Genomic DNA, 12,980 nt, shown 5'->3' on the forward strand with positions numbered 1-12,980 from the left:
GTAATTTTTGTAGTTTTGTAATTTTTAATTGTGTTTATTTGGATCTTCTTTCTTCATTAATCTAGCTAGTAGTTTATTTTGTTAGTTTTTTTAAAGGTTTAACTCCTGGATTTCTTAATCTGTTGCATAGTTTTTCATGTCTAAATCTCCAGTTCAAATCTGATTTTGGTTATCTCCAGCCTGGGTGACGAGAGCAAGACTCCATCTCAAAATAAATAAACATATAAATATTTTTCTTTTACAGATAAAGAAAAGCAATGCTAAGTGATGTAATTCTCTCACCCATGAAAAATGTGTGCCTCGTATTTTAGCAATCCAAAAGTTATATTGATAAGCAAATTCTCCAGTTAAAACCACTTTTTCAGTGCAGTAAAAAATAAACTTTCGGCCAGGTGCGGTGGCTCACTCCTGCAATCCCAACACTTTGGGAGGCCGAGTTGGGCGAATCACCTGAGGCCGGGAATTTGAGACTAGCCAGACCAACATGGAGAAACCCCATCTCTACAAAACATACAAAATTAGCAAGGTGTGGTGGTGCATACCTGTAATCCCAGCTACTCAGGAGGCTGAGGCAGGATAATCACTTGAACCCGGGAGGTGGAGGTTGTAGTGAGCAGAGATCGTGCCACTGCACTCCAGCCTGGGCAACAAGAGCGAAACTCCACCTCAAACAAAACAAAACAAAACAAAACTTTCTCATTAGAACCTACAAAGTACCATGTGAAATGAATAGTGAGAAAACTGTTGCCATAACACAGTAAAAGAAGGACTATAGTTCATTGTAATGTGTACAACCTTGGAATACACATAATACAAATGAAACAGGATAGTTAAGAAACAAGAGAAGCAAAATTTCTCTTTAAATTCAGCGAGAGTCAGCTTTGCAGCCTAGAAAAAAATGCCTTCGCCATATGAAGATTTCTTTACCATGGATATTTTTTATCTCTGACTTGAAAATACAAACTAACTCCAGCAGGAATATTTCTGGCTTATTATGGAGCATCTGTGACACAGGAGGTACTTTCATATTTGTTTGCTACATTTACATATAAAAACATCCTCGGCCGGGCGCGGTGGCTCAAGCCTGTAATCCCAGCACTTTGGGAGGCCGAGACCTACACCTATGAGAGGCAACATCAGATAGGTTAAAGTTGGTGCATAATAATGCTTCATTAAATGCACAAGAGTCTTAACATGGCAGTGGCCATCAAAATCAAATTTACACATTATTTTAAAATTTAAAATATAATGTACTTCATGACATAAAACTCTCAACCACTAAAATAATTTACAAATTCTTTAGTATTCACTTTAACTAAAAATATTTTCTATCATTATAATACAGAAGCATATTACCTTTTTGAACATCGACCTCATACACCTTCAGTAAGTTAACCACAAAGAGCCTCTTCACTTAGATTTTCATCAAGCATCTTATTCTAACGTCCTTTACTTTTTAGCAGAAAGAGGCCATAATTTCCATCCACGAGCTCCTTTATGATGCAGCAATAATTAATCACCCCCTGAATAGGAACAATGAAACAGCATGAATCTGATACTTCTTGAATTACATTGTAATTTTGCTTTTCAAAAAATTTTTTATATGTGTACTTTTAAAGCATACTTCTAGCCGGGTGTAGTGGAAAACATATGCTTTGGGATAGGTGCTGGTGATTTGAGGCGAGGAGTTTGAGACCAATTTGGGAGACAATGGTGAAATCCCATCTCTACTAAAAAATACAAAATAAAAAATAAAAAGAATTAACCGCATACAGTGTTTGAGCCTTAGCATTGTGAGGCCGTGGCAGGAGGTCCTACTGGAACCAAAGTCGAAAGTTAAGGCAGCAAGCTAAAATCGCGCCACCGCGACTCCAACCTGGGCAACAAGTGAGACTGTGTCTCAACAACAATAAAAATAAAATAAAATAAAATAAAAAAGTACAATTTGAATATGACAGCAAAATATCTTCTTACTCTTTAACAGTTATATACAAATACTAACAACCTTAGTTTTGATTTCATTTCTTATACTCAAAGTACTCTAATGTTTGAAATGTTTGTGTCTTAGTTATTTCTACTGTAAATTCGATATTTATATAGACCTCACTTTGTCTTGAAATATTTTATACATATGGCATATGCAAAATATATCTTTTTTTTTTTTTTTTAAATGGAGGCCCTGCTGTCGCCTGTGGAGTGCAGGGTCGGATCTCACCATTGCAGTGCTCCTCACTCTCCTGGTTCACTTATTCTCCTGCCTCAGCCTCCCTCCTAGTAGTTGGGACTACAGGCTGCCACCCCACCGCTATTTTGTAGGCTTCAAGTATAGATAAGCCGTTAGCTTGTGATGGTCTCGACCTCCTGGACCTCGCGGATCCGCCCATCTCGCCTCCCAAAGTGCTGGGATTACAGGCTTGAGCCATCATACTGCCATGAAAAATATATCTGAATATAAACTCCAGTAAGCTTAGCATGAAGTTTTTGAAAAAAGCCTTTTCTGAATTTTATTACATTTGCTGGATTTTTTTCTCAATAAAATTTTGATGTTGTGCCAAGTTAAAAAATCTGCTTCAGGTTTTCCTCAGTATAAAATGTGTACAATAAGATCTGTGATAAGTAAATGCACTATAACCCGCTTTTACATTTGTAGTGTTTTTGCCTTGTGAATACATAGTCTCCTTCCACTTTAAAGGCTTATATTTCAAGATTTTCGTTTTGATTGCACGTACCTTGCCACGTTTTAAGTATCAACTCTGTTAAGATGTGAGCAGATATTAATGGCTCAGCTATTTTAAAAATTTGGGTACCTTTTCTTGGTGATAAATAAGCTTATGCAATAAGTGGAGTACTTACAAGAGTTTTCGCCACATTCTTCACATTTGTAAGGTTTCTCTTTCTACTATGAATTTTTCCTTTATTTATTTTATTAATTTTTAGACAGAGTCTGCTTTGTCACCCAGGCTGAGGCAGTGGCGCGGATCTCAGCTCACTGCAACCTCTGGCTCCCCAGTTCAAGCAATTCTCTACACAGCCTCTCCTGAGTAGCTGGGACTAGAGAAGGCGCCACCACATCCAGCTAATTTTTATATTTTGGTAGAGATGTGGTTTCACCATGTTGCACCAGGCTGGCCTTGAACTCCTGACCTCGTGATCCACCCGCCTTGGCCTCCCAAAGTGCCTTCCTCAGATTACAGGTGTGAGCCACCACGCCTGGCCTATGAATTTTCTTTTTTTTTTTTTTTGAGACAGTCTGGCTCTGTCAGCCAGGCTGGAGGCAGTGTGGCGGCTGGGATCTCGACTCACTGCAAGCCCGGGCCTCCTGGGTCTGGGCTTTCATTTTCCAGTTTCCAGCCTCATGAGTAGCTGGGACAACAGGCGATGCTACAACGCTTTGGCTAATTTTTTTTTATCTTTAGTAGAGACGGTTTCACCCATGTTAGCTATAGGATAACCTGAATTTGATTCAGGATCCCGCTTCCACCTCGCTCCTCCCAAAGTGCTGGGATTACAGGCGTGAGCCAACACACCCAGCCTATGAATTTTCTTATGTTGGGTAAGTCTTGAAGACCGGGTAAAAAGCTACACATTCTTCACTTGTAAAGGCTTCTCTAGTATGAATTTTCTTATGGTGAGTAAGCTCGAGGATTCTACTAAAAGATTTGCCACATTCTTTCACATTTCTAGGTTTCTCTCCAGTATGAATTTTCTTATAAAGTGACTGCTGGGCGCCTGAGGAGGGTGCTTTGTCACATTGTTGACATTTGTAGGTTTCTCTCCAGTATGAAATTTTCTTATGTTGAGTAAGTCTTGAGGACTGTTAAAAGCTTTGCCACATTCTTCACATTTGTAAGGTTTCTCTCCAGTATGAATTTTCTTATGTTGAGTAAGTCTTGAGGACCATAAAAGCTTGCCACATTCTTTCATTTGTAGGTTTCTCCAGTATGAATTTTTCTTTTACACTGTTAAGGTTTGAGGACTGCTAAAGGCTTTGCCATTCTTCACATTTGTAGGGTTTCTCCAGTATGAATTCTCCTATGGCTAGTAAGGTGTGAGGACCGGTTAAAAGCTTTGCCACATTCATTACACTTACAGGGTTTCTCTTCAGTATGAATTCTCTTATGTCTAGTAAGTGTAGAGGAACAGGTAAAAACTTTGCCACATTCTTCACAGTTGTAGGGTTTGTCTCCAGTATGAATTTTCTTGTCTTGAGTAAGTGTGGAGGAACAGGTAAAAACTCTGCCACATTCTTCAAATTTGTAGGGTTTCTCTCCAGTATGAATTTGTTTATGTCGAGTAAGTCTTGAGGACTGGTTAAAAGCTTTGCCACATTCTTCACATTTGTAGGGCTTCTCTCCAGTATGAATTGCCTTATGTTTAGTAAGAGTTGAAGACCAGTTAAAGGCTTTGCCACATTCTTCACATTTGTAGGGTTTCTCACCAGTATGTATTCTCTTATGGCCAGTAAGGGTTGAGGACCGGTTAAAGGCTTTGCCACATTCTTTACATGTGTAGGGTTTCTCTTCAGTATGAATTATCTTATGTTTAGTAAAGGTTGAAGACATGCTAAAGGTTTTGCCACATTCATCACATTTGTAGGGCTTCTCTCCAGAATGAATTCTCTTATGGGTAGTAAGGGTTGAGTACCTGCTAAAGGCTTTGCCACATTCTTTACATTTGTATGGTTTCTCTCCAGTATGAATTCTCTTATGGTTAGTAAGGGTTGAGTAGTGGTTAAATGCTTTGCCACATTCTTCACATTTGTAGTGTTTCTCACCAACATAAATTCTCTTATGGTTAGTAAGGGTTGAGGACTGATTAAAGGCATTGCCAAATTCTTTACATCTGTAGGTATTCTCTCTAATGTGAATTATCTTATGTTGAGTTAGTTGTGAAAGCATGCAAAATGATTTGTCACATTTTTTACATTGGAAAGGTTTCTTTCCAGTAAGTCGTGTCTTATATCTATCTGAATTTGAAAATGCATAAAATACTTTTACATATATATCACAGTGATACATTTTGCTCTGGGTAGGTGTCAAACATTGGTTAAGTCCATTATAATCTCCTTTGTATAGTTTACAATCACCTACAGTTTTATAGCCTTTTCTTAATTGTAAGTTCTCAGGTCCACATTTATCATATCTCCTCAGTGTCACTTTTTTGAAAGAATCTTTTATGGCTTGCTCTGGCCAAAAGTCTTCAGCAAAATGAGAACATATAACTAAAAAAAAAAATTAAAACGACAAATTACTTCACTTACTAGACTCAGATATATATACTTCACAAACATAACCTCTAAAATTATACAAACTACATAAGCAATACAGCATAGCAAAATACCAGACTCTAATTTCTTCATAAAAATATAAATGTAACAAAGACACACTAACCAAAATATATTTGTGGGTAACTTATCAATAAGTTATATGTGTGCAATGCCCCAGGTGAGTACAATGCAAAGAGTCACATAGAATGAAACAAATTTCTGTTACATATACCCAACACAGCTCTTCCTGTTCCCCAATAAAACACAGTGCCTTTGGAAGTAAATTGCCAACTCCTGGTTTTGCTTTTAAATGACAAGAAATATATTGGCACATACATCTTTATTTCTGGCTTCTAGGATATTATCAGATGCTGAATTTAGTTTCCCACGACATAAAATGCTGAAAGAAATGGTGGTATACTTTGGTCAGGCGTGGTGGCTCACGCCTGTAATCCCAGCACTTTGGGAGGCCAAGGCAGGCAGATCATAAGGTCAGAAGTTTGAAACCAGCCTGGCCAACATGGTGAAACATTGTTTCTACTAAAAATACAAAAAATTAGCTGGGCATGGTGGCAGGCACCTATAATCCCAGCTACTCGGGAGGCTGAGGCAGGAGAATCACCTGAACCCAGAAAGCAGAGGTTGCAGTGAGTTGAGACCACACCACTGCACTCCAGCCTGGGCAACAGAGCAAGACTCTGTCTCAAAAAAAAAAAAAAAAGAAAGAAAGAAAGAAAAAAAGAAAAGACATGGTGGTATACTCTGCAATGACAGTTTGAGTCTGCTGAGACCAAAGGTAAAAAATGTTACAGAGTGGAGCAACTGCAGTACCACAGACAGGGAACAGGTGTAGCAAGTGATTACTATTAGGATGACACATGAATACACTTCTTTAAAAAATAAAAACAAAGTTTCAGACAAGACACATCCTAACAACATATTTGAGAGACTGCAAGAATCTCTAACCAAGACAACTGATTTCAGACTATGCCAGGACAAAGCTGCATTATCAAGATTGTGAGAGATAGCTTTTTTTTAAATGTCCAAATCTCAATCAAAGATTACAATGTATACAAAATATTAAGGCACCATGGCCCCACCAAAAAATGTATAAAATTTTTAGAAAGCAAAATCATTAAAAAATGAGATGTAGAGATTAATATTTAAAATTTAAGATAAATTGAATAACACTAAATGAGTAAAATAGGAATATAATCTACTGAAAATCAGAAAAATGAAGATAACAAAAATATTAAAATTATCACAAAAACAAAAATTGTGGAGATAAAAAATAACTGAAATATTATCAAAAAAATAAAAATGAAGCTCAACAAACTAGGATACACACAGAAGATATTTACAACAAAACATATATAAACATAATTGTAAAAGTCACAGACGAGAACCTTAGAAGCTGCAAGACAAAAGTGATGTGTCATTTGTAAGCATAGTCTCATATAAAAAATTAGTGAATTTGTCAGCAAGAATATCGCAGGTCAGAAGTAAATTGTGTGATATTCTCAAAGTCCTGGGGAAAAAAACAGCTGTCAAGTGAATATAATACAGTCAGCAAAACTGTCCTACCAAATAAAAAGTAAAACACATTCCAAAATAATCAAATCTTGAGAAAGGATACTGGCACGGTATATACTCTATATAGAGCCTATACATCAAAGATACTGAAAGGAGTTCCTGCTGTTGAAAATAACATGATACAAGAAAACAACACATAATCATATAAAAATACATAACTTTGTGGGAATGATATGCACATACACAAAAATAAAATTCCTTAAAATTCTTTATTCTATTTTTTACCTTAGAATTATTCCTTAGAATATTTTTATTCCTTAGAATTATCATAATGGTGCACAAAACATTTTAAATTATCTAAAAGTTGAGAGATAAAAACATAGAAATTATTATAGAAATCTGTTAATGAATATACAACATAAAAAGATAATCAGTAATATGAATAACAAAGTTGAGGGCAGATGTAATGAGGAAGAATTTTTGTATGCGACCGAAGTTAATGTTTTACCAAATTAAAATACAGTTTTATTGTTGAGAAGCTTTAGGTAATACCAAAGGTACCACAAAGAACACATCTGTAGAGACAGACACACACACACAAAGAGAAAGAAGTGAAAGCATATCAATACAAAAATTAAAAAGATACAAAGCAAAACAGAGAAAATGATGGACAAAGATACAAAAATCAAATAAAACAATAAAATAACGGTGTTTTTCTTTCAGAAAATTATTTAAATATAAATTTAACTTTCCAATCAAGAGACATATTTTCAATAGATTTATAAGAAAAATTTTAAAAATCAAGATCCATCTTGCCTTTCTACAAGAGTCACAGAAGATCTAATGATAAAAAAAGACTAAAAGTGGCAAGATGGAAATAGAAATTTCATGTAAATATTAGCCAAATGAGAGAAGTCAAAATAATATCACACAAGCTACTGTGATATTTTATATGTAAAATATACTTAAAGTTTATTTCAAAAACTGTCATATTTTATAAAATGTACTTGAAATAAAAACTCCAAAGAGACAACAACACTAAACAATACTAGATTCATTCACTGGGAACCTATGACAAATTTGTACATGTGTATGTCTGGGTGCATGTGTGTATCTCGCTTGAGGGTTCCCAATATGTATAGCAAATACTGACAGAACTGAAGAAACACATAGAAAGCAATATAATAAGCATAGGATATTTCAATACTCTACCTCCTGTAATAATAAGACAAGATAGAACATTAGTAAGGGAACAGAGGACTTGAAGGTAATATAAAACTATTATTCCTAACAGAGGTATAGAGACCGCTCCTAAACAACATCAGGATACACACCCTTCTCAATTGCTCACAGAATATTTTTCTTGCTAGATCACCTGTTAGGCCAAAAAAGAAGTCTTAACAAATTTTTTAAAACTGAAATCTTATGGATTACTTTCTATGACCAAAACGGAATGAGAGTATACAACAATAAGAGGAAAAACTAAAAAATTCACAAATATATAGGAATTAGGTTACAGTGAGCCGAGATCACGCCACTGCACTCCAGCCTGGGTGACAGAGTGAGACTCTATCTCAGGGGAAAAAAAAAAAAAGAAATTAAGCAACACACTCTTGAGCTCTTGAGCATGCTTAGTTCAAAGGTTTAAATAACTAATATTGTGAAGATATTCATACTACTCAATGTAAATTTACAGATTTAATGCAATGTTTTCCAAATTTCTTATTGCACTCTTGAAGAAATAGAAACAGCAACCGCCAAAGTATAATATCAAGAGACAGACAACAAAGTACCCAACAATCTTTTAAAAAGGAACAATGTTGGAGGAATTACAGTTCTTGATTTCAAAACACATTACAAAGCTACAGAATTAAAACAAATTGGCATGAGTATCAAGGTGAAAAAGTAGACTAATCAAATAGAGTGCAGCACATATATAAACGTTCACATATATGATCATATGAAGGGTCATTTTCATACCCATCATTATTGTAACATTGTTACTAAAGCCCATGGGTTGAACCAATGCAAATTTCTGTCAGCAACTTATTCAGTAGATATAATTTGAAATATAAAAATAATAAAATATCACCCACATTTGAGAAAGCAGGAAATACTCTAACAACCATAAAGATAAAGCTCAATGACATTATGTAAAATGAAATGAGCCAGCCACATGTTTGGAGAACATAAACATTCAAACCATTATTATAGAACAACTAGGCTTAACAGACTCGTACAAAACTTTCCAGCTGAGGCCGGGCGCGGTGGCTCACGCCTTTAATCCCAGCACTTCGGGAGGCCAAGGCAGGCAAATCACGAGGTCAAGAGATCGAGACCATCCTGGCTAACACAGTGAAACTCTGTCTCTACTTAAAAAAAAAAATAAAAAAACAGAATAAATTAGCCACGCATGATGGTGGATGCCTGTAGTCCCAGCTAGTCAGGAGACTGAGACAGGAGAATGGCGTGAACCCAGGAGGCGGACCTTGCAGTGAGCTGAGATTGTACTACTGCACTCCAGCCTGGGTGACAAAGCGAGACTCCATCTCAAAACAAACAAACAAACAAAAAAACTTTCCAGCTGAAAGCAAGAGATTCTCTCCAGTCAAAAGCAAAATATCCTTATTTGCACCTGGTGTATTCTGTTAGGACACGAATCAAGTCTTACTAAATTTAGGAATATTGGCTGGGTACAGTGGGTCATGCCTTTAATCCCAACACATTAGAGACCAAGGTGAAAGAATCACTTGGAGCCAGAAGTCTGAGATCAGGCCTGGGCAACATAGTGAAATCCTGTCTCTACAAATAATTAAAAACTGCACTAGCCAGACATGGTAGTGCATGTCTGTAGTCTCAGCTACTCAGGAGGCTGAGATGGAAGGATCACTTGAACCCAGGAGGCTGAGGCTGCATTGAACCAAAATCATGCCACTGTACTCCAACCTGGGTGACAGAGTAAGCTCCTGTCTCAAAACAACAACAAATAAAGTTTAAAAGACCAAAATTACACACTATGTTTTCTGGCCAAAACTAAATAAAACTAGGAACTAAAAGCAAAAGTAAAACTGGAAAATCCAAAAATATATGAAAATAAAACATGCTCTTCAACATTTTCTTGCTTAGGGGTCAAAAATTTAATTTTTCAAATATGTCAATACAAGATACAGTGATAAACATATTTAATATAATCCATAAACAATCCCAATAGCACAGTTTTTTACAGAAATATTGTTTCATATTGTAAAATTTGGTCATACACTATAGCCAAACACCTATGAAAAAGAACAAAGAGGCATTATACTTTTTGATTTCAAAACATATTAAAAGCTACAATAACAAAAACGATGTGGTACTGACAAGACAGATGAAAGATGAAACAATAGAATACAGCACAGAAATAAACCCTTCTGTATATGATCTTCCACAAAACTGCCATGAGCACATAATAGAGAAAAGAAAATCTCTTTAAAAAATAATATTGGAAACTGGATTATCAATACAGCCTAGCCAACACGGCGAAACCCCATCTCTACTAAAAATACAAAAAAATTAACCAGGTGTGGTGTCACATGCCTGTAGTCCCAGCTACTCCGGAGATTGAGGCAGGAGAATTGCTTGAACCCGGGAGATGGAGGTTGCAGTGAGCTGAGATTGCACCAGTACACTCCAGCCTGGGCAACAAAGCAAGACTCCATATCGAAAAAAACCAAAAGAAACACTGGTAAAGTTGGATCCTTTCCTTGAATCATATACAAAAAACATTTTAAATACTTGGACATTAAAAAAAAAAAAAAAAACTAACGAATCCCTTAGAAAAAAATATAGAAGAAACACAGGACATTGGACTTGGCCGCTTTTCCTTAGACACATTAAATGCATGAGCAACAAAGAAAATTAAAATTTAACTGCACTAAAAATTTTCTGCACATCAGAGAAAACATTCAATAGAGTGACAATGTCTCTTAGGAAATGGATGAAAATGTATGCAAATCACATGTGATATGATTTAATATTCAGAATATACAAACATCTCTTGAAACTAAACAATAAAGTTAAACAATGTGATTTTAAAATGGGAAAATAATTGAACTAAGTTTTCAGCAAAAAAGATACACAACTGGAGGCCGGGCGCGGTGGCTCAAGCCTGTAATCCCAGCACTTTGAGAGGCCGAGACGGGCGGATCACGAGGTCAGGAGATCGAGACCATCCTGGCTAACACGGTGAAACCCCGTCTCTACTAAGAAATACAAAAAACCTTGAGGCGAGGTGGCGAGCACCTGTAGTCCAACTTCTCCGGGAGGCTGAGGCAGGAGAATGGCGGCATGTGAAACCAGGGAGGCCGGGCCACAGTGAGCTGAGATCAGCCACTGCACTCAGCCCTGGGCTACAGAGCAGACTCCGTCTCAAAAAAAAAAAAAAAAAAAAAAAAAAAGATACACAACTGGAAAAAGAAGCATTTTAAAAAAATTAAAAGATCACTAATTTGTAGAGATGTGAAATCACAATGAAAAACAAAAATCACCTCCACATCCATTAAGAATGGCAACTGTAGAATTTTTAAAAACACCAAATCTGTTAATGATGCAATGAAACCATGTTGACTGCGGAAACAAGAATGCAGCCATTACTTTAAAATGTTATGTTTCTGAAAAAAAAAATGGGACGCTGGGCAGGTGGATCGTACACCTGTAATCCTAGCACTTTGAGATGCCGACACAGGCAGATCACCTGTCGAGTTCAGACCAGCCTGGCCAACATGGTGAAGGCTCCTAGCCTGCTAAAATACAAAAGAATTAGCCAAGACTGGCTTGCCATCAGTCAGCTACTTGGGGAGGTGAGGGAGAGAATCTCTTGAACTCGGGAGGCCGAGGTTGCAGTGAACCAAGATTACACCACTGCACTCCAGCCACCGGGTGACAAAGTGAGACCCTGTCTCCAAAAAAAAATTCCTCTCCACATAGAGGCATCTTTGCTCTTATGCTTTTAAATTTTTTAAGGATTCTACTTTCCCTTCAGTGATCTTTGTTCAAGCTTACAGTGAGAGCCAAAGCCCTCTTAATGGCATATAACATACTGCATAATCTGACCACTTTTTCATTGCTTTGGGGGACACACAAGTATCTGCCTAATTTTGAAAAACTCTTTGTTAAACTACTTTTTAGGTTGTCTTTTCATATTATGTCTAAAATGTTTGAGAGTAGTGGTTTCTGTTCCAGTGGTGTTTTTTTGTTAATTTTTCTGCACAGTCCATTATGTTTGTATTACTATAGTTTTTTTTTTTTTTTTTTTTTGAGACGGAGTCTCGCTCTGTCGCCCAGGCTGGAGTGCAGTGGCCGGATCTCAGCTCACTGCAAGCTCTGCCTCCCGGGTTCACGCCATTCTCCGGCCTCAGCCTCCCGAGTAGCTGGGACTACAGGCGCCCGCCACCTCGCCCGGCTAGTTTTTTTTTGTATTTCTTAATAGAGACGGGGTTTCACCGTGTTAGCCAGGATGGTCTCGATCTCCTGACCTCGTGATCCGCCCGTCTCGGCCTCCCAAAGTGCTGGGATTACAGGCTTGAGCCACCGCGCCCGGCTACTATAGTTTTGAAATATGGTTTGACATTATAAAGTATGACGTTCTTTTGCTTTGTTCTTTTTCCTCAAGATTGCTTTGGCTATTCAAAGTTTATTATAGTTTCATGTAAAGTTTAAAATTGCATTTCTGTGGGGAAAAAAAAAACCACTGAAATTTTCATTGGGAATTCATTGATTCTATAGATCACTTTGAATAATATGGCACTTTAAAAATATTTATTGTTTCAATCCATAGACATAAAATATTTTAAAATTTATGTCTTTTCTAATTTCTTTCATTGATATATCTTTAATCGTAAATACTTTTTACCTCCTTGGTTAAATTTGTTTTCAGAAATTTATTATTCTAATGCTATTGTAAATAAGATTGTTTTCTTCCTCTATCACATAGTTTAAGTGTATGGAACCATAACTTACACTTGTATGTTAATTTTATATGTTGCTAATATACTGACGGCATTTATTAGTTTAGACAGGTTTTAATGTATTGTTTATGGTTTTTTTAATATAAGATTATATAATCTACAAACAGCAACTTTTTACTTGTCTTCAATTTCAACGCTTTTTGTTTGTTTGTTTGTTTTGAGACAGAGTCTCACTC

At 36.5% G+C, this 12,980-nt stretch overlaps 2 protein-coding genes across 2 annotated transcripts in view; both read right to left on the bottom strand.

Annotated features, from left to right (window-relative positions):
* The window catches only part of LOC101014153 (zinc finger protein 708), a 702,618-nt gene that overhangs the window by 482,013 nt on the left and 207,625 nt on the right, over nt 1-12,980 (bottom strand). The window lies entirely within an intron of this gene.
* On the bottom strand, nt 3,968-5,741 carry LOC116271737 (zinc finger protein 429). Its single transcript, XM_031660335.1, has one exon. It carries the CDS (start codon nt 5,016-5,018, stop codon nt 3,999-4,001), a length of 1,020 nt encoding a protein of 339 aa, XP_031516195.1. The 5' UTR covers nt 5,019-5,741; the 3' UTR covers nt 3,968-3,998.

This window comes from Papio anubis, chromosome 20, assembly GCF_008728515.1.
Source record: "Papio anubis isolate 15944 chromosome 20, Panubis1.0, whole genome shotgun sequence".
Taxonomy (NCBI): Eukaryota; Metazoa; Chordata; class Mammalia; order Primates; family Cercopithecidae; genus Papio; species Papio anubis.

Excerpts from the sequence above, each read along its gene's own strand:
- LOC116271737 (XM_031660335.1), bottom strand. The coding sequence starts at position 5,018 with ATGTATCACTGTGATATATATGTAAAAGTATTTTATGCATTTTCAAAT.